This window comes from Heterodontus francisci, chromosome 6, assembly GCF_036365525.1.
Source record: "Heterodontus francisci isolate sHetFra1 chromosome 6, sHetFra1.hap1, whole genome shotgun sequence".
Taxonomy (NCBI): domain Eukaryota; kingdom Metazoa; phylum Chordata; class Chondrichthyes; order Heterodontiformes; family Heterodontidae; genus Heterodontus; species Heterodontus francisci.
Window position 1 is genome coordinate 154,332,261 of NC_090376.1, and position 25,215 is coordinate 154,357,475.

The 25,215-nt window shown below is 44.3% G+C and overlaps 1 protein-coding gene across 5 annotated transcripts in view; it reads right to left on the reverse strand.

The window, feature by feature from the left end:
• abcc4 (ATP binding cassette subfamily C member 4 (PEL blood group)) overlaps positions 1-25,215 on the reverse strand; it is a 566,891-nt gene that overhangs the window by 400,106 nt on the left and 141,570 nt on the right. For all 5 annotated transcript variants that reach the window (XM_068034379.1, XM_068034378.1, XM_068034377.1 and 2 more), the window contains exons 7-8: positions 14,683-14,808; positions 10,997-11,246 (exon numbers count right to left, since the gene is read on the reverse strand). In XM_068034379.1, the coding sequence (XP_067890480.1) occupies positions 10,997-11,246; positions 14,683-14,808 (376 nt within the window). The remainder of the gene's footprint in view (positions 1-10,996; positions 11,247-14,682; positions 14,809-25,215) is intronic.

Consider the following 25,215-nt stretch of genomic DNA (forward strand, 5'->3'; position numbering starts at 1 on the left):
GAATAGATTGGAGAAGTTGGGACTGTTTTCCTTGGAGAAGAGAAGGGTCAGAAGAAATATGACAGGGATGTTCAAAATAATGAGGGGTTTGGAAGAGTAGATAGGGAAAAACTGTTCCCATTGGTGGAAGGATTAAGAATAAGACAGCATTAATTTAATGTAAATGGCAAAAGAAGCAATGGAGACCTGAGGAAAAACTTTTTCACGCAGCGAGTCATTAGGTCCTGGAATGCACTATCTGAGACTGTGGTGGAGGCAGGTTCAATCAAGGTATTCAAGAGGGAACTGGATTGTTATCTGAAAAGGAAGAATGTGCTGGGCTACAGGGAGAAGGTGGGGGAGTGGCATTAAATACATTGCTCTTTCGGACAGCCAGCGCAGACATGACGGGCCGAAGGGCCTCTTTCTGTGTTGTATAATTCTGTAAATCTGTGATGCTTCCCATCTGCCCTGGTGTTTTTCTCTCATATTTTGTGACTCATCACACTTTTTGCTTCTGATGCTCGGTACATTGCTATACAGGTAACTTATTCATAGAATCACAGAATGATATAGCACAAAAGGAGGCCATTCAGCCCATCATGCACGTGCTTATAAAGAGCTATCCAATTTGTCCCATTCCCATGTCCTATCTACACAGCCCTGAAAATCTGTTCCCTTCAGTATTCATTCAATTTTCTGTTGAAAGTTATTGAATCAGTTTCTACCATTCTTTCAGGCAGTGCATTCTATATCACAACTAATAGCTGTGTGAAAAAAAAACTCATCATCTCCTGTGTTTTTTTGCTCATTATCTTAAATCTGTATCCTTCAGCTACTGGAAGAGTTTTCTCCCTATTTACGCCATCGAAACCCTTCATTAGTCATAGAATCATTTATGGTACAGGAGGAGGCCATTCAGCTCATCAATTCCATGCTGGTGCTCCACAGAGCAACCCAGTCAGTCCCACTCCCCTGCTCGATTCCCGTAGCCCTGCAAGTTTATTTCCCTCAACTGCCCATCCAATTTCCTTTGAAACCATTGATTGTCTCTGCTTCCACCACCCGCATGGACAGCGAGTTCTAAGTTATTACCATTCGCTGCATAAAAAAGTTTTTCCCCACATTCCCCCTACATCTCTTGCCCAAAACCTTCAATTTGTGTCCCCTAGTCCTTGTACCATCAGTTAAATGGGAACAGTTTTCCACTGTCTAAGTTATCTAACCATGTCATAATCTTCTTCTCCTCAACCAAATCTCCCTTCAATCTCCTTTGCTCGAGGGAGAAGAACGCCAGATTTTCCAACCTAACCTTGTAACTAAAATTGCCCATCCATGGAACCATTCTAGTAAATCTCCTCTGCACGCTCTCATGGACCCTCACATCCTTCTTATAGTGTGGTGACCACAACTGGACAGAATATTCTAGTTCTGTCCTAACCAGAGCGTTATAAAGATTCAGCAAAACTTCCCTGCTCTTGTACTCAATGCCTCTATTTATGAAGCCCGAGATTCCATATGCTTTGCTAACCAGTCTCCCAACATATCCTGCCACCGTGAAAGAGTGATGCATATGCACTCACAGGTCCCTCAGTTCATGCACTCTGTTTAAAACTGTGCCATGAAGTATATATTGCCTCACCCTCTCTCTTCTGCCAAAATGCATCACCTCACACTTGTCTGTATTAAATTCCAACTGCCACCTATCCGCCCTTTCTGCTAGTCTACCTATGGCCTGTTGCAGGCAACTTGTATCATCCTCACAGTCACACTTCCAAGTTTGGTATCATAGGCAAATTTTGAAATTCTACTCTGTATACCTTCCAGGAGCGGAGCGGAGTGGACCTGTGGGGAGAACGGCGGGAGCAGAGCCTATAAATTGACCCTGAGGATCGAGGCCCAGTCTCTTACCTTCCGGGAGCGGAGCGGACCTGTGGGGAGAACGCCGGGAGCAGAGCCTATAAATTGACCCTGAGGATCGAGGCCCAGTCTCTTACCTTCCGGGAGCGGAGCGGACCTGTGGGGAGAATGCCGGGAGCGGAGCCTATAAATCGACCACGAGGATCAAGGCCCAGTCTCTTACCTTCCGGGAGCGGAGCTCTTCCAGCGCGCCGGAGTTTTGAAAAAAAGGGCAAACAGTGAGGTCAGAGGGGAGCTGCAAGGTGATTGGAGAAGACTCTGAGGGCGGAGTAACTTACCTCGGGTAGAAAAAAAAACCCGGAAAAAGTGACGTCACAGGAAAGCTGTGACCTGATTGACTGGTAGGGAATCTGCACTGAATTTGAAAATAAAACATTGATTAAAACCCTAATTAACTAATTAATTCATAAGTAGAGGAGTAACTAAACCGGAGGGAGGAGATTACTGTATTTAGCATTTAATATTTATAGTAGAAATCTAGCACTAGGGACCATATAGTTAATTGCAATTTAATTTAGTAAGGATTTAATAAGTATTTATTTGAAATTAATTTATTAATTAATGCAAGAAATGTCAGTTAGAGGGGTAAAGTGCTTCACCTGCGAGATGTGGGAGGTCCATGACGCTTCCAGCGTTCCGGAAAACTACATCTGCAGGAAGTGTACCCAATTGCAGCTCCTCAAAGACCGCATGCACCGGTTGGAGCAGCAATTGGATGCACTTAGGAGCATGCAGGTGGCGGAAAGCATCATAGATAGGAGTTTTAGAGATGTGGTTACACCCAAGGTTCAGGCAGATAGATGGGTGACCGCTAGAAGGGGCAGGCAGTCAGTGCAGGAATCCCCTGTGGCTATCCCCCTCTCTAACAAGTATACCGTTTTGGATACTGTTGGGGGGGGAATGGCCTATCAGAGTAAAACAACAGCAACAGTCAGAGCACTGGCACCACGGCTGGCTCTATTGTTCAGCAGGGAGGGACAAAGCGCAGAAGAGCAATAGTTATAGGGGACTCTATAGTCAGGGGCAGATAGGCGCTTCTGTGGACGTGAAAGAGACTCCAGGATGGTATGTTGCCTCCCTGGTGCCAGGGTCAAGGATGTCTCTGAAAGGACAGGGGGCATTCTGAAGGGGGAGGGTGAACAGCCAGAGGTTGTGGTACACATCGGTACCAACGACATAGGCAGGAAGAGTGACGAGGTCCTGCAGGGGGAGTTCAGGGAGTTAGGTAATAAGTTAAAAAACAGGACCTCTATGTTGTAATCTCGGGATTACTCCCTGTGCACGTGCCAGTGAGGCTAGAAATAGGACGATAGTGCAGCTAAACACGTGGCTAAACAGCTTGTGTAGCAGGGAGGGTTTCAGATATCTGGATCATTGGGATCTCTTCAGGGACAGCTGGGACCTGTACAAGGACGGGTTGCATCTAAACTGGAGGGGCACAAATATCCTGGCTGCGAGGTTTGCTAGCGTCACTCGGGAGGATTTAAACTAGTGTGGCAGGGGGTTGGGAACCAGAGCAGTAGGTCAGCAGGTGAAATAACAGAGGGGGAACTTAGTGAATAAGGCCAGTAAGACTGAGAGGAAGAGCAGGCAGGGAGACGTTGCTGAGCACAGCGGGACTGGTGGTCTGAAGTGCATTTGTTTCAATGAGAGAAGTATAACAGGTAAGGCAGATGAACTTAGAGCTTGGATTAGTACTTGGAAATATGATGTTGTTGCCATTACGGAGACTTGGTTGAGGGAAGGACAGGATTGGCAGCTAAACGTTCTGGGATTTAGATGCTTCAGGCAGGATAGAGAGGGATGTAAAAGGGGTGGGGGAGTTGCAGCGAGGCAATATGGGTGGAGCTCAGGAATAGGAAGGGTGCAGTCACAATGTTGGGGGTTTACTACAGGCCTCCCAACAGCCAGCGGGAGATAGAGGAGCAGATATGTAGACAGATTTTGGAAAGATGTAAAAGCAACAGGGTTGTTGTGGTGGGTGATTTTAACTACCCCTATATTGACTGGGACTCACTTAGTGCTAGGGGCTTGGATGGGGCAGACTTTGTAAGGGGCATCCAGGAGGGCTTCTTGAAACAATATGTAGATAGTCCAACTAGGGAAGGGGCCGGACTGGACCTGGTATTGGGGAATGAGCCCAGCCAGGTGGTCGAAGTTTCAGTAGGGGAGCATTTTGGGAACAGTGACCATAATTCCGTAAGTTTTAAGGTACTTGTGGATAAGGATAAGAGTAGTCCTCGGGTGAAAGTGCTAAATTGGGGGAAGGCTAATTATAACAATATTAGGCAGGAACTGAAGAATTTAGATTGGGGGCGGCTGTTTGAGGGTAAATCAACATCTGACATGTGGGAGTCTTTCAAACGTCAGTTGATTAGAATCCAGGACCGGCATGTTCCTGTGAGGATGAAGGATAAGTTTGGCAAGTTTCTGGAACCTTGGATAACGAGGCATATTGTGAGCCTAGTCAAAAAGAAAAAGGAAGCATTCGTAAGGGCTAGAAGGCTGGGAACAGACGAAGCCCTTGAGGAATAGAAAGAAAGTAGGAAGGAACTTAAGCAAGGAGTCAGGAGGGCTAAAAGGGGTCATGAAAAGTCATTGGCAAACAGGATTAAGGAGAATCCCAAGGCTTTTTATACGTATATAAAGAGCAAGAGGGTAGCCAGGGAAAGGGTTGGCCCACTCAAGGACAGAGGAGGGAATCTATGCGCGGAGCCAGAGGAAATGGGCGAGGTACTAAATGAGTACTTTGCATCAGTATTCACCAAGGAGAAGGACTTGGTGGATGATGAATCTAGGGTCTGATAGTCTGGGTCCTGTTGATATCAAAAAGGAGGTGGTGTTGGCGTCTTGAAAAACATTAAGGTAGATAAGTCCCCAGGGCCCGATGGGATCTACCCCAGAATACTGAGGGAGGCAAGGGAGGAAATTGCTGGGGCCTTGACAGAAATCTTTGCATCCTCATTGGCTACAGGTGAGATCCCAGAGGACTGGAGAATAGCCAATGTTGTTCCTTTGTTTAAGAAGGGTAGCAAGGATAATCCAAGAAATTACAGGCTGGTGAGCCTTACGTCAGTGGTAGGGAAATTATTAGAGAGGATTCTTCGCAAAGGATTTACTCCCATTTGGAAACAAATGAACTCATTAGCGAGAGGCAGCATGGTTTTGTGAAGGGGAGGTCGTGTCTTACTAATTGGATTGAGTTTTTTGAGGAAGTGATTAGATTAGAGATACAGCACTGAAACAGGCCCTTCGGCCCACCGAGTCTGTGCCGAACATCAACCACCCATTTATACTAATCCTACACTAATCCCATATTCCTACCAAACATCCCCACCTGTCCCTATATTTCCCTACCACCTACCTATACTAGTGACAATTTAAAATGGCCAATTTACCTATCAACCTGCAAGTCTTTTGGCTTGTGGGAGGAAACCGGAGCACCCGGAGAAAACCCACACAGACACAGGGAGAACTTGCAAACTCCACACAGGCAGTACCCGGAATTGAACCTGGTTCGATTGATGAAGGAAGGGCAGTGGATGCTGTCTACATGGACTCCAGTAAAGCCTTTGACAAGGTGCCTCATGGCAGACTGGTACAAAAGGTGAAGTCACATGGGATCAGAGGTGAGCTGGCAAGATGGATACAGAACTGGCTCGGTCATAGAAGACAGAGGGTAGCAGTGGAAGGGTGCTTTTCTGAATGGAGGGCTGTGACTAGTGGTGTTTCGCAAGGATCAGTGCTGGGTCCTTTGCTGTTTGTAGTATATATAAATGATTTGGAGGAACATGTAGCTGGTCTGATTAGTAAGTTTGCGGACGACACAAAGGTTGGTGGAGTTGCGGATAGTGATGAGGATTGTCAGAGGATACAGTAGGATTTAGATCGGTTGCAGACTTGGGCGGAGAAATGGCAGATGGAGTTTAATCTGGACAAATGTGAGGAAATGCATTTTGGAAGGTCTAATACAGGTGGGAAGTATACAGTAAATGGCAGAACCCTTAGGAGTATTGACAGGCAGAGAGATCTGGGCGTACAGGTCCACATATCACTGAAAGTGACAACGCAGGTGGATAAGGTAGTCAAAAAGGCATACGGCATGCTTGCCTTCATCAGTCGGGGCATGGAGTATAAAAATTGGCAAGTCATGCTGCAGCTGTACAGAACCTTAGTTCGGCCACACTTGAAATATTGCACACAATTCTGGTCGCCACACTAACAGAAGGACGTGGAGGCTTTGGAGAGGGTACAGAAGAGGTTTACCAGGATGTTGCCTTGTCTGGAGGGTATTGCTATGAGGAGAGGTTGGATAAACTCGGATTGTTTTCACTGGAACGACGGAGGTGGAGGGGCGACATGTTAGAGGTTTAAAAAGTTATGAGTGGCATGGACAGAGTGGATAGTCAGAAGGTTTTTCCCAGGGTGGAAAAGTCAGTTACTAGGGGACATAGGTTTAAGGTGCGAGGGACAAAGTTTATAGGGGATGTGCGAGGCAAGATTTTTTTTTTTTTTTTTTTACACAGAGGGTGGTGAATGCCTGGAACTTGCTGCCAGGGGAGGTGGTGGAAGCAGATACGATAGTGACGTTTAAGAGGCATCTTGACAAATACATGAATAGGATGGGAATAGAGGGATACGGACCCCAGAAGTGCAGAAGTCTTTAGTTTAGACAGGCATCAAGATCGGCGCAGGCTTGGAGGGCCGAATGGACTGTTCTTTGTTCTATTCCAAGATCCTAGTTATTTATTTGATGTAGCAAAAAAAGCAATGGTCTTAACACTGACCCTTGGGGAACACCACTATCTGCCATCCTCCAGTGTGAAAAATAACCATTTACCATGACTCGCTGTTTTCTGTCTTTCAGCCAATTTTTAATCCAATTGGACACTGACCCTCCTATTCCATGAGCCCCAATTTTGTTAACCAGCCTTTTATGTGGTACTTTATCAAACACATTCTTAAAATCCAAAGAGACAATATCCATCACATTCCCTTTACCAACCTTCTCTGTTACTTCATCAAAAAATCCATGCTGGCTGTCCTTAATTAACACAAACCTCCCCAAAGCGTCTGATGATTTTTTCCCCCCCGATTATTGTTTCTAAAAGCTTACCCACCACTCAGTAGTTGCTGAGACTTTCCTTACACCCTTTCTTGAATTAGGGTGTCACATTGCCACTCTCCAATCTTCTGGCACCTCATCCATATTTAGGGACGATTGGAGGATTCTGGCAAGCCCTTCACTATCTCTACCCCCACTTTAGCAACTTGGGATGTACGGCATCGGGACCAAGTGAGTTATCTACCCTAAGCATAGCCAGCCTTTCCAGTAACTCCTCCCTCTCAATTTTTGCTCTATTCATTGCCTCTACTCTCTCCGCTTCTACGGATATGTTGTCAGATTCCACTTCCTTAGTGAACACTGATACAAAGTACTCATTAAATATATTAGCCTTGCTCTGTGCCTCTAAATATATATTACTCTTTTTGTCCCTAATAGACCCAACTCCACCTCCTACTACCTGCTTACTATTTACAAGCTGGTAGGATATCTTTGAGTTCCCTTTTTTGTTGACTGACTGCCATTCTGTTCTCAGATTCTCTCTTTGCCAAACTTATTTTCCTTTTCACCTCCCCTCTCAACTTATTGTGTATGACCTGGTTCGCGCTTGATGAGTTCACCTGACATGCATCATGCACCCTTTTTCTTTTGTTTCATCGTAATTTCCATCTCCCTCATCATCCAAGTAGCCCTGTTCTTGGTATCCGTACCCTTGGCCCATGCTGGAATGTTCCCAGCCTGCGCCTGAAGTATCTCTTCCTTAAAGCACTGTGGGTGTACCTACCCCAAATGGACTGCAGCGGTTCAAGGCGGCAGCTCACCACCACCTTCTCAAGGAAATTAGGGATGGGCAATAAATGCTGGCCTGGCCAGCGTCGCCCACATCCCATGAATGAATAAAAAAAAAGATAACCCATTGTTTCAATATAGCTCTCCCTGTCAGTCTTTGGTTCTATTCTACCCTGGCTAGATCCCTTCTTATAGTGTTGAAATTGGTCTTCTTTCAATCTAGATGTTCTGCCTTATATTGTTCCTTGCTTTTCTGCATTACGAGTCTAAACCTTATAATACAATGATCACTCACCAAGTGCTCCCCCACAGACACTTGGCCCACATCATTTCCCAGCACCAGATCCAGCAATGCCTCTTTTCTAGTTGGGCTGATCAAGGAAGTTCTCCTGAACACATTTCATAAATTCCTCCCCCTCCTTACCCTTTGATCTAACATTATCCCAATCAATATTTGGGCAATTAAGGTGCCCCAATATAACCACTATAGTTCTGGCACATTTCTGTGATTTCCCTGCAGATTTGCTCCTCTATCTCTCTCACTATTTGGAGGCTACAGAATATCTCTAGTAATGTGATCATACCCTTTCTGCTCCTCTAACCAAATGGTTCGGTCCTTGCCCCCTCAAGGACATCCTCCCTTTCCAGCACTGCAATGTCTTCCCTAATCAGTACTGCCACCCCATCTTCCTTTTTTCCTCTCTATCTTTTCTGAACAGGATATCCTTGTATATCAAGCACCCAGTCCTCACCATTTTAAGCCGTGTTTCTGTTATTGCCACTCTATCATATTCCCATACTGCTATTTGTGCTTGTAGTTCACCAACCTTATTCACCACATTTTGTGTGTTTACACACGTGCATTGTAATCCTGTCTTTGCGTTCCTCATAGTCCTTCTCAGTCCACTCTCATCTAATACGGAACTACTCCCTTCTCTCATACTGTTCTAACACTCTGACCCCACCTAATATTTTGATATTTCCTACTCTAGTGACATTTGTCTCTTCCAATGTTCTGTGCATCTTGGTGTTCCTCTCTTGCATTATCTTCTGGTTCCCACATCCCTGCCAAGTTAGTTTAAACCCTCCCAACAGCAGTAGCAAATCATCCCGCAAGGAAATTTGTCTCAGTTCTGTTCAAGTACAACTCGTCCAGCCTGTACAGGTCCCAGTTTCTCCAGGACTGGTCCCAGTGTCCCAGGAATCTAAAGCCCTCCCCTCTTGCACCACCTTTCCAGCCACGCATTCATCTGCACTATCCTCCTATTTCTATACTCACTTGCGCGTGATACTGGGAGTAATCCAGAGATTGCTACTTTTGAGGTTCTGCTTGCTAATTTCTTACCTAGCTCACTAAACTCTTACTGCAGGACCACATTCTTACCTATGTCATTAGCATCAATGTACCATAAACCTTATGATGATCACGCTTGCCCAACTGCTGCCCCATAGGGGGATCTCCCCTTAATGTGCTCTGCACCGAAAACAATCCCTGCTTTTCTAGTCTCTTCGTGTTATTGAAGCCTGACATTTCTGGCAGCATTCCAGTAAATCTGCTGTGCATCCTCCCTTCGCCTTAAGTAAATATATTTGTAAACCTGAACACTTGACAATTTAGTAAGAAAACTGGCAAGATGTTTTCAAGAAACAAAGCTACTTTTCTCAATCTCAAAACACTAGCAGAAAATAAAGCAAACCCAAAAAAGTGGTATTTTACTGCAAGTCACACAACCAGTATATTATGTTATAGCATTCAACCATGATAGGTGACACGCACAACTGAAGTGATGAAAAATGTATGATTGCCCTCGATCTAAGAAAAAAATGTATGAGTGCGCTTGACCTGAGGAAAAAATAAGTAAACTGAACCTTAAGGAGATATGTTCTTATTTTTCATCTTGTCTGCTTTATTTTTAATGCAAGAAACAGTTAGGGAAAACAGAAGTGAATGGAATTAGAAGCAACCTTTTGACATGTATAAGGAACTGGTTAGGAGGTAGGAGACAGAGATAATGGATAAGTACTCCAATTAACAGGATGTGACTGGTGTTGTCCCCCATGGATCTGTACTGGGGAATCAGCTTTTCACTATATTTATAAATGTCTTGGATGAAGGAAGAGAGAGCCATATATTCATGTTTGCTGACGACACTAAGTTAGGTGGGACAGTAAGTCATGTAAATGAGAGCAAGATATCGCAAAGAGACGTTGATAATTAATTGAGTGGGGTAAAACTGGCAGATGGAGCTCAACCTGAGGAAGCGCGAGGTCATTCACTTTGGATACAAGAAAGATAAATGACAGTATTTTCTACATGGGGAGAAGCTGGGAACTGTGGAGCTGCATAGAGATTTAGGGTCTATGCACATATCACGTCAAAACTAGTGAACAGGTATAATGGGTAATTTAATGGACGGTTAGCCTTTGTCTCAATTCTATGATTCTGTTCTTTTCTATGGTTCAACAGGGCTGGAAGTTATGTTACAGCTGCAGAGAGCTCTGGTTAGACTCCATCTGGAGCACTGCATTCAGTTCCAGGCACCTCACCTCAGAAAGAATCTACTAGCCTTGGAGGGACTGCAGCGCAGATTCACCAGAATGATACCATGGCTAAAAGGGTTAAATTATGAGGACAGTGTGCACTGATTAGGTTTGTATTGCCTCGAGAATAGGTCAGGTGGTTATATAATTGAGGTGTTGAAGATGATTAAAGGATTAAAACTATTTCCTTCAGAACAAGAGGGAATAGCCTTAAAATTAGAACTAGGTTGTTCAGGGGCAATGTCAGAAAGCTTCTCTCCACACAGAGGGTAGTGAAAATCTGGAATAACCCCCAAAAAATTTGTTGAGGCCAGGTCAATTGAAAATTGCAAAACTGAGATTGACACAGTTTTATTAGGCAAGAGTATCAAGGGATATAGAACCAAGGTGGGTAGATGGAGTTGCGATGCAGATCAACCATAATCTAACTGAATGGTGGAACATGACTCAAGGGGCTGAATGACCCACTCCAGTCCCTATGTTTCCAACAGGTATTCTATTATTACTTCCTTTTGCTGCCAGAGTATTTGATGTTATCTGTATCATTTAAAGCGGGGACTGAGCGTCTTAATCTGCAAAGTGTTTTATTTCCTTGCACCAATTTTCCCCATCTCGAGCATGAAAATTCACCAAAGTAATAAGCATTTTCTAATAAGAAAAACAAAATTAGCAGCAAAATTATTTTTCAATACTTGTACATACCTTTATCCTTCTTATGCTAATTAATCCCTCAGAAACTGTCTGAATAGCTGCTGGGAAGAACAGGGTGACTGTGAGTCTCACAGCACTGTACAACGATACTGTGATAAACACACGACTTGCTGTGATAGTGTTGCCAAGCAGCACGTACACCAGGAATGTAAAAAACAATATCATCTTGTTAGAAATAAAGAATGAGGCCATGTTCAAGCCACGCAGGTAAGAACTTTGCAGAACCTTGACAATCTCCTTCCTGAAATGTAGAGTACAACAATCATTTGTTTTCTTCACACAATTTGTATGCTAGTTTCAAATGAAAGGTTTTATTTTAGAATAAACATTCATCTGACGTCCTCTACTAATAGTTTACCAAAAATACATCCTTTGTAAACAACCTGAGCCTTATTGTGCTTCAGTAGATCAGTGTTTTATCTAGTTTAAGTAATAAGTAATACATACTTAGATATATATGTAACTTTTTTTAAATGAACATAAAACTTATACTTTCCAGCCATAGTAGTGGTGCAGTGGTTAGCACCGCAGCCTCACAGCTCCAGTGACCCGGGTTCAGTTCAGGGTACTGCCTGTGTGGAGTTTGCAGGTTCTCTCTATGACTGTATGGGTTTCCACCGGGTGCTCCGGTTTCCTCCCACAGCCAAAGACTTGCAGGTTGATGGGTAAATTGGCCATTGTAAATTGCCCCTAGTATAGGTAGGTGGTAGGGAATATGGGATTAATGTAGGATTCGTATAAATGGGTGGTTGATGGTCGGCACAGACTCGGTGGGCCAAAGGGCCTGTTTCAGTGCTGTATCTCTCTATGGCTCTAAAGTAAAACACAACATGCTGCAGATTCCCCAATGCCAGAAAAATAATTCTATAAACTTGTCAAATTGTTACACTAAAATTAAACTGCACCAAAATTGCAAATAATTGTTTATTTCTTGTCCTCCTCCAATTTTCTTCCTTAACATTACTCTTGTGAAGCCAGGGACTCATACTGAGGTACGATTTAATTGGGTCCCCCAGCCATCTGGCTTACATAGCAGTTCCTCATTCTGCTCTAAATACCAGTGGAACTCTTTATGGCAGACATGAAATTACAGCTAAAACTTTTTTTTTATTCATTCATGGGATGTGAGCGTTGCCGGCTAGGCCAGCATTTATTGCCCATCCCTAGTTGCCCTTGAGAAGGTGGTGGTAAGCTGCCTTCTTGAACCGCTGCACTCCAGTCTCTCCACATAACTGAAGTCGCTCATCCCTGGCACCATTCAAATAAATCTCCTCTGCACCCTCACCAAGGTCTTGACATCCTTCCTAAAGTATGGTGCCCAGAAATGAACACAATACTTCAGCTAAGGTTGAACCAGCGATTTATAAAGATTTCGCATAACTTCTTTGCCTTTGTACTGTATGCCTTCATTTATAAAGCCAAGGATCCAATATGCTTTTTTAAACAGATTTATCAACATGTCCTGCCACCTTTAAAGATTTGTATATGTGAACTTGCAGCTCCTACACCCTCTTTAAAATTGAACCAGCTAATATTTCCTCTCCTAATTTTTCCTTCCAAAATGCATCACTTCATGCTTCCATGCATTAAACATCATCTGCCATGTTTCTGCCCATTTCACCAGTCTGTCCATACTCTCTTCAAGTTTGCTACTATCCTCCATTTACTACATTTCTGTGTTTTGTGTCGTCTGCAAACTTTGAAATTACTCGCTTACTAACTAAGTCCAATTCATTAACATACATCAAAAGAGCAAAGGTTCGAAAACCAACCTTGGGGCGATACTGTCACATACTTCCCTCCAATCTGAAAAACAATCTTTCATTATTACTCTCTATTTTCTGTCTCAGCCAATTTCATATCCATTCTACCACTGCCCCCTTTAATCTCATGGACTTTAATTTTGCTCATAGGTTCATTATGGGGAAACTTTATCAGGCTGTTTAAATGCCTTTTGAAAGTCCATATGTACATAACTGTACTGCCCTCATCATCCTTCTCCATTACTTCAAAGAACACTATCATGTCTATCAGATTTGCCACAATTTACCTTAAAATGCGCTTGATGTTACTTATTAACCAATGCCTTTGCAAGTGACAATTAATTCTTTCTTGAATAATGCACTCTAAAAAGTTTCCCCATCACTGATATTGCTCTGACTTCCCCATAGTATGGTCCTCTCCCCTTTTCTTTTTGAACAGAAGTGCAACATTTGTAATTCTCCAGTCCTCTGGCACCACTCCTATATCCAAGAAGGATTGAAAGACAGTGGCCAGAAGAGTCTGTTATTTTCACCCTTAGGTCCCTCAGCAACCTTGGATGCGTTCCATCCAGACTGGGTGACTTTTCTATTTTGAGCTTTGCCAACCTCAACTATCTCATCTATTTCTATCCTATCCAATTTCATTATCCCCATCTCCTTTACTGTGACATTTGCACCTATATTCATAAACGAAGAGAAAGATACTAAAGTACTCATTTAGTACATCAGCTTTGTCATTTGCCTCCACGGGAAGATTTCCTTTTTGTCCCTACTCTTTATATGTTTACAAAAGACTTATCGAAGACTTGAGTTCCCTTTTATGTTACCCATTCTTTTCTCATACACTCTTTGTTCCTTTTTTTCAGTATTCCTCTGCACTTTCTACATTCTGCTCGATTATCTACTGTGGTTTGAGCCTGATATTTATCATAAGCCTCATTTTTTGCTGTTTCATTTTAATCTCAATATTTTGAGTTATCCAAGGATCTATTTCATTCTTTTCCCCCTCATGGGAACGTTGCCCAGTTTGATGACCCACCATTGCTCATTTACTAGCTGGGATTTTACAGGACCTGGGTGGGGGGTGGTGGGGTGCGGTGTGGGGTAGGGGGAAGGAAACAGTGGAACCATTGCAGCAAGATGAGATATGCTGAAAGATTGAAAACCCTAAAAGCTTTTGAGGGAAGTAAAGCATTGGCTATCTAATCAAACCTAATTTGAAACAGTTGAGATCTGAAGTCAGGGCACTAATGAACTTTGGATTCAATACTCTGATATCATCACACATCGATTTTGAAAACTTAAGGAACAAGCATGAGCTAATGGCTGCTATTATCCTGACATGTAGCCAGGTCTTCTAATAACTATCAAATCTGGTAGCTGTAACAGATGCAACATATTTTTTTATAAATATATATAACGGCACAGTGGCGCAGTGGTTAGCATTGCAGCCTCACAGCTCCAGTGACCCGGGTTCAGTTCTGGGTACTGCCTGTGTGGAGTTTGCAAGTTCTCCCTGTGGCCTCATGGGTTTCTGCTGGGTGCTCTGGTTTCCTCCCACAGCTAAAGACTTGCAGGTTGTTAGGTAAATTGGCCAGTGTAAATTGCCCCGAGTGTAGGTAGGTGGTGGGGATGTGGTAGGGAATATGGGATTAATGTAGGATTAGTATAAATGGGTGGTTGTTGGTCGGCACAGACTCAGTGGGCCGAAGGGCCTATTTCAGTGCTGTATCTCTAAATAAATAAATAAAACATTTGTCAGTTGTGTAAGATTTAGGAACACAAATTTTATTTCCTAGACTATCAATTTTAAAACCAGATAAGTTATCTTCCACAAGTAACTTACAGATAAAATGATCCAGATCATCAGTTAATATTTACTGAGTAAGTGGCAACATATTGTCAAAAACTTACTTTCTAATTTGAGCAATCAAAACTGACAAGGGCTTTTCCCATGCATACATCTTGATGATTCGCATTCCCGATATCACCTCATTCATGGTACGAATTCTTTCATCTGTCAGAACTGCAGTTTTGCCCCTATGAATAAGAGTTCAGGGAAAGAAAAAAAACTATGCAAGTAGCAACATTTTAGTAAATCAAATCTATTTCTCAAATTCTTTCCAATAGTCTATTTACCTTCAGAACTTACTGTAGGAAAAAATCACAAATCTTCAAACCGTTCTGATACATATATACAATCAGACAACTTTATCGCAGAATCATAGATACAGCAAAGAAGGCAGCCATTTGGTCCATCATACCTGTACCAGGATTTCCAGCATCCGCAGTATTTTGCTTTTATTTTAGTGTTTAATTCACTGCCACTTCTCTTCCAGGAATGCCTATCTTGAAGAAGTTCTGCTCTTCTCTCTGACGGGATTTTCGTTTGTCTCTTTTACCTTGTTCACCTTCATTGCTTTCTATTTCCCTCCTGGTGTTTGATAAGGTATCTACCAAAACTCGTTTTCACAGCCACATCTCCTTCCTCAGTGACTGTCTCCGGCTCCGACTTATTCCACGTGGATTCCAACTGCAGTTTCACCCATCATGCTTTGAAACCACCCAGGATCACAGGTATCTCCGAGAAATACAACGTTCCTCGGACTGCTACTCTCGCCGCATCCTGAGATCCACACTCAGTGCTATGCGCCGCCACATGCACACACTGGACCTCTCTCTCCAGCAGCACCGTCTCACCTTATCTCAAAGCTGTTCTACTCCGCAGTTTCATCTCATCTTACGTCTCATCTGACGCATTAACAAAAAACTTTTTTTCTTCCTTTCAGGTGTTAAGGAACGCAAGCTCCAGCAGCTGATGGGGACTAATGCCCCTCCAGATCCTCCTTCCGCTTCACTTCCCTCTGACCCCACCCCTTCTGATCTGACCCCTTACCGTGTATTCACTATACCCTCTGACCTCCCCCTCTCTGATGCTGAGCGTTCTGTACTCAGCAAAGGTCTCAGTTTTATCCCCTTACGCCCCCACCTCAATGAATTTCGCGCTCGGCATGACGTTGAGCTCTTCTTCCGTCACCTCCGCCTCCGGGCTCACTTCTTTGACCAGGAGTCCTCCCCCCGACCAGCAGACCCATTCACCCACCTCCAGCATTCTCCCTCTACCTGGACCCCTCCCCCTGCCCTCTTACCCGCTCTTGATCTCTTCATTGAAAACTGTCGGCGAGACATTGGTCGTCTCAATTTCTCTGCCCCCCTCACTCACTCTAACCTGTCCCCCTCTGAACTTGAGGCACTCCGTTCTCTCAGGTCTAACCCCGACATGGTCATCAAACCTGCAGACAAGGGTGGTGCTGTTGTTGTATGGCGTACCGACCTCTACCTTGCAGAAGCTCAACGCCAACTCACAGACACTTCTTTCTACCTCCCTCTGGACCATGACCCCACCACCGAACAGCAAGCCACAGTCCAAAGGACTGTCACTGACCTCATCTCCTCTGGAGATCTTCCCTCTACAGCTTCCAACCTCATAGTCCCACAACCCCGGACAGCCCGCTTCGACCTCCTTCCCAAAATCCACAAACGGGACTGTCCCGGCAGACCCATTGTGTCAGCCTGCTCCTGCCCCACTGAACTTATTTCTTCCTATCTAGACTCTATCTTTTCTCCGCTGGTCCAGTCTCTTCCCACCTACATCCGTGACTCTTCTGACGCCCTACGTCATTTTGACAATTTCCAGTTTCCTGGTCACCTCCTCTTCACTATGGACGTCCAATCGCTCTACACCTCCATCCCCCACCAGGATGGTTTGAGGGCTCTCCGCTTCTTCCTGGAACAGAGGCCCAACCAGTCCCCATCCACCACCACCCTCCTCCGCCTGGCTGAACTTGTTCTCACATTGAACAACTTCTCCTTCAACTCCACGCACTTCCTTCAAGTAAAAGGTGTCGCTATGGGTACCCGCATGGGTCCTAGTTATGCCTGTCTTTTTGTGGGATATGTCGAGCATTCTTTGTTCCAGTCCTACTCAGGCCCCCTCCCCCAACTCTTTTTCCGGTACATTGATGACTGTATCGGTGCCGTTTCCTGCTCCCGCGCCGAACTAGAAAACTTTATCAACTTTGCTTCCAATTTCCACCCTTCTCTCACCTTTACATAGTGCATCTCTGACACTTCCCTTCCCTTCCTCGACTTCTCTGTCTCCATCTCTGGGGATAGGTTGTCTACCAATATCCATTATAAGCCCACCGACTCCCACAGCTACCTCGACTACACTTCTTCACACCCTACCTCCTGTAAGGACTCCATTCCATTCTCCCAGTTTCTCCGTCTCCGACGCATCTGCTCTGATGATGCTACCTTCCATGACGGTGCTTCTGATGACCTCCTTTTTCCTCAACCGAGGATTTCCCCCCACTGTGGTTGACAGGGCCCTCAACCGTGTCCGACCCATTCCCCGCACCTCTACCCTCACCCCTTCCCCTCCCTTCCAGAACCGTGACAGGGTTCCCCTTGTCCTCACTTTTCATCCCACCAGCCTCCATATCCAAAGGATCATCCTCCGCCATTTTCGCCACCTCCAGCGTGATGCCACTACCAGTCGCATCTTCCCCTCCCTTCCCCTGTCAGCATTCCGAAGGGATCGTTCCCTCCGCGACACCCTGGTCCACTCCTCCATTACCCCCACCACCTCGTCCCCGTCCCAGGGCACCTTCCCCTGCAATCGCAGGAGGTGTAATACCTGCCCATTTACCTCCTCTCTCCTCACTATCCCAGGCCCCAAACACTCCTTTCAGGTGAAGCAGCGATTTACTTGTACTTCTTTCAATGTAGTATACTGTATTCGCTGCTCACAGTGTGGTCTCCTCTACATTGGGGAGACCAAGCGCAGACTGGGTGACCGCTTTGCAGAACATCACCGCTCAGTCCGCAAGCAGGACCCTGAGCTTCCGGTTGCTTGCCATTTCAACACTCCCCCCTGCTCTCATGCTCACATCTCTGTCCTGGGATTGCTGCAGTGTTCCAGTGAACATCAACGCAAGCTCGAGGAACAGCATCTCATCTACCGATTAGGCACACTACAGCCTGCCGGACTGAACATTGAGTTCAATAATTTCAGAGCATGACAGCCCCCCATTTTATTTTCATTTTTAGTTATTTTTTCCTCCTTTTTTTTTTACATTCTTTTTTTTTTTACAATCTTTTTTTGCATTTATTTCATTTCATCTTAGTTTGTTCAGTTTGCTTACCCACTGTTTTTTTCAGGTTTGCACTTGCTGCTGTTCAATATTCAGTGTATTTACAACTAATCTGTACTAATGCTTTGTCTTTCAACACACAAGTAACATATTGTTTGCCTTTGCTCAGTGACCTTTTGGTCAGCTATGTGGCCTGGTCCAATCTGCACCTTCTCCTTTGTTATCTCTTGCCCCACCCCCACCTTCACTTGCTTATAATGTGACTTTTCTAATATTTGTCCGTTCCAAAGAAGGGTCACTGACCCGAAACGTTAACTCTGCTTCTCTTTCCACAGATGCTGCCAGACCTGCTGAGTGATTCCAGCATTTCTTGTTTTTATACCTGTACCAGTGTTTGAAGCGCTAATCAATTAGTCCCCAAAGCCCTGCAAACTTATTCCTTCAAGTACTTATCCAATTTCCTTCTGAAAGTTACTACTGAATCTGCTTCCATCAACCTTTCAGGCAGTGCATTCCAGATCATAACAACTCACCTTGCAATTTTTTTTCTTCATGACACCTCTGGTTCTTTTGACACTATCCTTTGTCACGCCCAGTAAAGGCATGTCCTGTTCATAACTTTAAACGAGATGTATTCAGCATGGAATCTTCTGGAGCTGCATTTTCTTTTTAAATGAACCACAATGGCTGCCGAGGGTCAGGCGATTTTTGCAATTTCAGCCCAGATTCAGAAGTATCTCAAGCCTCTGCAAAGTTCCTAATTGAATGATCACGGGTGGAATACCTTCCTTGAACAGACATACCAAGATAAAACCATTTGTGGAATTCTACCTCCTGTTGTTTTTGGCCTTACCCACAACTCAGTATCTATGGATTTCTACACTCAATGTATCCGAGCTCAAAACTTAACAAGGAGAGCTATATAAAACCAGTTAAATCATAAGTAGGTGCGAATGGCCACCATCCATCCTCCATTGTGTAGCAATGGCTTTGGACTTCAAATCATTCTGGGTGGACAACAGAAATACTTATCAGGTGGTCACCCGACCAAAGTTAATCGCAGATATCGAATCTTATTACTTCAAGTGCCAGGAAGAGACTGGGAGAGTCTGCAAACTATAGCTGTGACAGAAGCAAAGGCAAAACACCTGTGCCTTAAAACTGGAGAGACTACTACATCTTAAAGCCTCCAAGCCTGTTCCTTTTCAAGCCCATCAGTACAGAAAATCAATGTCATAAGACTACAAGCAACTAACTTGTGACCTGCTGAAAATCCAACCCCACTTCAATATATGAATTCACCTAACACTTCAGGAGTGAAAACGCTTTCTTCGCCAGGCCTGCAACGCATGCCTTTGCCCCAAGACAAGGCAAGTCACGTGACTAACTAACTATTTCTTCATTCATAATTTATAAAAGTGCACTCCGAGATTAAGAAAGAAATCCATCTTCCTTTTCAAAAAAAATCACACTGATTACGGACAGTAAAGGGATGAGGACTGGGGTTTCAATTCTCTCTCTCAATTCTGTCCCCAACACTTTAAATCCATATCCTCTGGTTACCAACGCTTCAGCCACGAGAAAGAGTTTCTCCCTTCTTTACTCTTTAAAAAAAAAATACTCATGATTTTGAACACCTCTATCAAATCACCCCTTATCTTCTCTGTTCTAAGGAAAACAACTCCAGTTTCCCTAGTCTCTCCACATGTCACAAATTCCACTTTCTTGACACCATTCAGGTAAACCTGCACCCTCTCCAATGCCTTGACATGCTCCTTAAAGTGTGGCGCCAAGAATTGGCCACAATGCTCAAGCTGGGGCCTAACCAGTGTTTTATAAAGGTTTAGCATAACTTTTTTGCTTTTGTACTCTATGCTTCTATTTATAATGTCAAGCTGAGGATGACGGAGGGTATTGTGGTCGATGTGTATATGAACTTTCAAAAAACGTTTAATAAAGTACCACATAATAGACTGATTTGCAAAATTAGTGAAGTGACAGAAAGCAGACTGCGGTAGTGAATGGTTGTTTTTCAGATCGGAGGGGAGTCGTAGAGTCATAAGGCACAGAAGGAGGCCATTCAGTCCATAGAGTCCACGCTGGCTCTCTGCAGAGCAATCTAATCAGTCCCATTCCCTGGCTCTATTCCAGTAGCCCTGTAAGTTTATTTCCCTCAAGTGCCTATCCAATTTCCTTTTCAAACCAGTGTGCAGTTATTTCCCTCAGCGCTTGATGTTGGAACCACTGCTCTTTTTGGTATATATTAATGAACAGGACTTGGGTATACAAGGTATAATTTCAAAACATATAGATGCCACGAAACTCGGAAATGTAGCGAACAGTGAGGTGGATAAGACAGAGATAGATTGGTGAAATGTGCAGACACACAGCAGATTAAATTTAACACAGAGAAGTGTGAAGTGATTCACTTTGGTAAGAATATTGAGGAGAAGCAATTTCAAGTAAATGGTGCAATTTTAAAAGGGATGCAGCAACAGAGATGTCTAGTGGTGCACCCATTCAAGTCTGTGAGGATGGCAGGACAAGTAAAGACGACAGTTAAAAAGGTATCTGGGATTTTTGGCTTTACGAATAAAGTACCAATGGAAGGAAATTATTCTAAACATTTATAAAGCACTGGTTAGATCCCATAGAATGGTTACTGCACAGAAGGAGGCCATTTGGTCAATCAAGTCCATGCTGGCTCTCTGCAAGAGCATCTCAGCTTGTCCCACTTCCCCCTCTCCTTTCCCCATAGCCCTGTTTCAGGTACTCATCCTACACTCTTGAAAGCTTGGATTGTATCTGCCTCCACCACAGTCCCAGGCAGTGCAATCCTAATCACTCGCTGCATAAGAAAGCTTTTTCTCATGTCGCCGTTGCTTCCTTTGCCAATCATCTTAAATTGGTACCCTCTGGTTCTCAACCCTTCTGCCAATGGGAACAGTTTCTCCCTATCTATTCTGTCCTGACCCCTCATGGTTTTGGACATTTCCATCAAATCTCCTCTCAACCTTCTCTTCTCTAAGGAGAACAACCCAAACCTCTCCAATCTATCCATGTAAGCGAAGACCCTCATCTCTGGAAACATTCTCGCAAACCTTCTGCACCCTCTCTAAAGCTTTCACATCCTTCCTAAATTGCAGTGCCCAGACTAAGATACTATATTCCAGTTGAGGCCGAACCAGAGTTTTATAAAGGTCCATCATAACTACCGTGCTTTTTGTACTCAATGCTTCTATATATAAAGCTCAGGATTCCATATGCCTTATTAATGACTTTCTCAACCTGCCCCGCCACCATCAATGATTTGTGCATATATATGCCCAGGTCTCTCTGTTCCTATACCCACTTTAGAATACTATCCTTTATTTTACATGGCCTCTCCTTGTTTTTCCGACCAAAATGAATCATTTCACACTTTTCTACATTAAATTTCTTCTGCCACATGTCCGCCCAGTTCACCAGCCTGTCTCGGTCCTCTTGAAGTCTCAATATCCTCCTCACAGTTCATAATACTTCCAGGTTTTGTCATCTGCAAATTTTGAAATTATGTCCTGCACACCCAAGTCCAAGCCATTAATATAGAAACATAGAAAAGTTATGGCACAGAAAGACGCCATTCAGCCCACTGTAGCTGCACCTGCTGAAAAAACTAGCTGGCCTTCTAGGTTATAGCACTTCAGGTGCAAGTCCAGGTACCTTTTAAATGAGTTGAGGGTTTCTGCCTCCACCACTGATCCAGGCAGCGAATTCCAGACACCCACCTTCCTCTGGTTGAAAAAGGTTTTCCTCATGTCCCCTCTAATCCTTCTACCAATCACTTTAAATCTGTGCCTCCTGGTAATTAACCTCTCTGCTAGGGGAAACAGATCCTTTCTGTCTACTCTACTAGGCCCCTCAATGTTGTACACCTCAATTTAGTTACCCCCCAGCCTCCTCTGTTCTAAGGAAAACAATCCTAGCCAATCCAATCTTTCCTCATGACTGCAATTTTCAAGCCCTGGCAACATTCCTGTAAATCTCCTCTGTACTCTCTCCAGAGCAATTATGTCCTTCCTGTAATGTGGTGACCAGAACTGCACGCAATACTCCAGCTGTGGCCTAACCAGTGTTTTATGCAGTTCCAGCATTACATATCTGCTTTAGTATTCAATACCTCGGCCAAAAAAGAAAAGCATTCTATATACCTTCTACCACTTTACCTGTCCTGTCACCTTCAAGAATCTGTGGACATGCACTGCAGGGCCTCTCACTTCCTCTACCTCTCTCTATATCCTCCCATTTATTGTGTATTCCCCTGCTTTGTTTGCCCTCCCCAAATGCATTACCTCACACTCCTCCAGACTGAATTCCATTGGCCACTTTTCTGCCCACTCAACCAAACCATTGATATCATTCTAGGGTCTATGCTATCCTTTTCATTATCAACTACATGCCAATTTTTGTGTCATCTACAAATTTACCAGTCATGCCTCCCACATTCAAGTCCAAATCATTAATATATACCACAAACAGCAAGGGATCCAACACACAGCACTGTGGAACGCCACTGGAAACCGCTTTCCATTCACAAAAACATCCATCGACCATTACCCTTTGTTTCCTGCCACTGAACTAATTTTGGATCCAACTCACCACATTCTACTGTATGCCATGGGATTTTACTTTTCTAACCAGTCTGCCATGCGGGACCTTGTCAAATGCCTTACTAAAAGCCATGTAGGACAACATCTACTACACTACCCTCATCAATTCTCCTTGTTACTTCCTCAAAAAATTCAATTAAGTTGGTAAGACACAACCTTCCCTTAACAAATCCATGCTGACTATCCCAATTAATCCATGCCTTTCTAAGTGACAGTATATCCTATCTCTCAGCATTAATTCTAATTCTAATAATTTCCCACCACCGAGGTCAGACTGACCGGCCTATAATTATTTGGCTGTCCCTCGCACCCTTTTTAAACAATGATACAATGTTCGCAGACCTCCAATCCTCTGGGATCTCACCTGTATCTAGTGAGGATTTGAGAATGATCCTCAGAGCATCCACTCTTTCCTCCCTGGCTTCCTTTAACAGCCTGGGATACAATCCATCCAGCCCCAGTCCTTTCAAGAATGTCAGGACCTGTAGTACTTCCCCTTTCATTATGCTTATTGTGTCCAATAGGTCCCAATCTTCCTCTTTAACTACAATGTCTGCACCATCCCTCTCCTGTGAGCAGAAGTCACAGGGTAGTAATTATGGGGGATTTCAACTTCCCAAATATTGATTGGCAACTCTTTAGATCGAATAGTTTGGATGGGGTAGTGTTTGTGCAGTATGTCCAGGAAGCTTTTCTGACTCAGTATGTAGACTGCCCGACCAGAGGGGAGGCAATATTGGATTTGGTACTAGGTAATGAACCAGGGCAAGTGATAGAGCTGTTGGTGGGCGAGCACTTTGGAGATAGTGATCACAATTCTGTAGCATTCACTGTGGTAATGGAGAGGGATAGGTATGTGCAACAGGGCAAGGTTTACAATTGGGGGAAGGGTAGATATGATGCTGTCAGGCAGGAACTGAGGAGCATAAGTTGGGAGCATATGCTGGCAGGGAAGGGCACGGTCGAAATGTGGAACTTTTTCAAGGAGCAGATAGTAGGGGCCATTGATAAGCATGTCCCTGTCAGACAGGGAAGGGATGGTCATGTGAGGGAACCGTGGTTGACAAGAGAGGTTGAGAGTCTTGTTAGGAAGAAGAAGGATGCGTATATAAAGTTGAGGAAAAAGGGCACAGGCATAGCTCTGGAGGGATACAAGATGGCCAGGAAGGATCTGAAGAAAGGGATTAGGAGAGCTAAGAGAGGGCATGAAAAATGCTTGGCGGGTAGGATAAAAGAAAACCCCAAGGCCTTTTACGCGTATGTCAGAAATATGAGGATGACTAGGGGGACCATAGGTCCGGTCAAGGACAATAGCGGGAGACTGTGTGTTGAGCCGGAAGAGATAAGTGAGGTTTTGAATGAGTACTTCTCTTCGGTATTTACGAATGAGAAGGGGTGTATTACTGAAGAGGACGGTGTGAAACAGACTGGTAAGCTCGAGGAAGTGCTCGTTAGGAGGGAAGATGTGTTGGGGTTTTTGAATAACTTGAAGATAGACAAGTCTCCCGGGCCTGACGGGGTATATCCAAGGATGTTATGGGAAGCAAGGGATGAAATTGCAGAGCCGCTGGCAATGATCTTTTCATCTTCTCTGCTGACGGGGGTGGTACCAGGTGATTGGAGGGTGGCAAATGTTGTGCCCCTGTTCAAGAAAGGGAATAGGAACAACCCTGGGAATTACAGGCCAGTTAGTCTTACTTCGGTGGTAGGCAAGTTGATGGAAAAGGTGCTGAGGGATAGGATTTCTGAGCATCTGGAAAGACACTGCTTGATTCGGGACAGTCAGCACGGTTTTGTGAGGGGTAGGTCTTGCCTCACAAGCCTGATTGAATTCTTTGAGCAGGTGACCAAGCAAGTGGATGAGGGTAAACCAGTGGATGTGGTGTACATGGATTTTAGTAAGGCATTTGATAAGGTCCCCCATGGTAGACTTATGGAGAAAGTCAGGAGGCATGGGATAGTGGGGAATGTGGCCAGTTGGATTAAGAATTGGCTAACTGATAGAAGGCAGAGAGTGGTCTTAGATGGTAAATACTCAGCCTGGAGCCCAGTTACCAGTGGCGTGCCACAGGGATCAGTTCTGGGTCCTCTCCTGTTTGTGATTTTTATTAACGACTTGGATGAGGAAGTCGAAGGGTGGGTCAGTAAATTTGCAGATGATACAAAGGTTGGTGGAGTTGTGGATACCGAGGAGGGCTATTGTCGTCTGCAAAGGGACTTGGATAGGTTGCAGTGCTGGGCTGAAAAGTGGCAGATGGAGTTTAACCCTGAAAAGTGTGAGGTCGTCCATTTTGGAAGGACAAACATGAATGCAAAATACTGGGTTAACGGTAGGGTTCTTGGGCATGTGGAGGAGCAGAGAGACCTTGGGGTCTATGTGCATAGATCATTGAAAGTTGCAAGTCAAGTGGATAGGGCTGTGAAGAAGGCATATGGGGTGTTAGCGTTCATTAGCAGAGGGATTGAATTTAAGAGCCGTGAGGTGATGATGCAGCTGTACAGGACCTTGGTAAGGCCTCATTTGGAGTACTGTGTGCAGTTCTGGTCGCCTCATTTTAGGAAGGATGTGGAAGCCTTGGAGAGGGTGCAGAGGAGATTTACCAGGATGTTGCCTGGAATGGAGAATAAGTCTTACGAGGAAA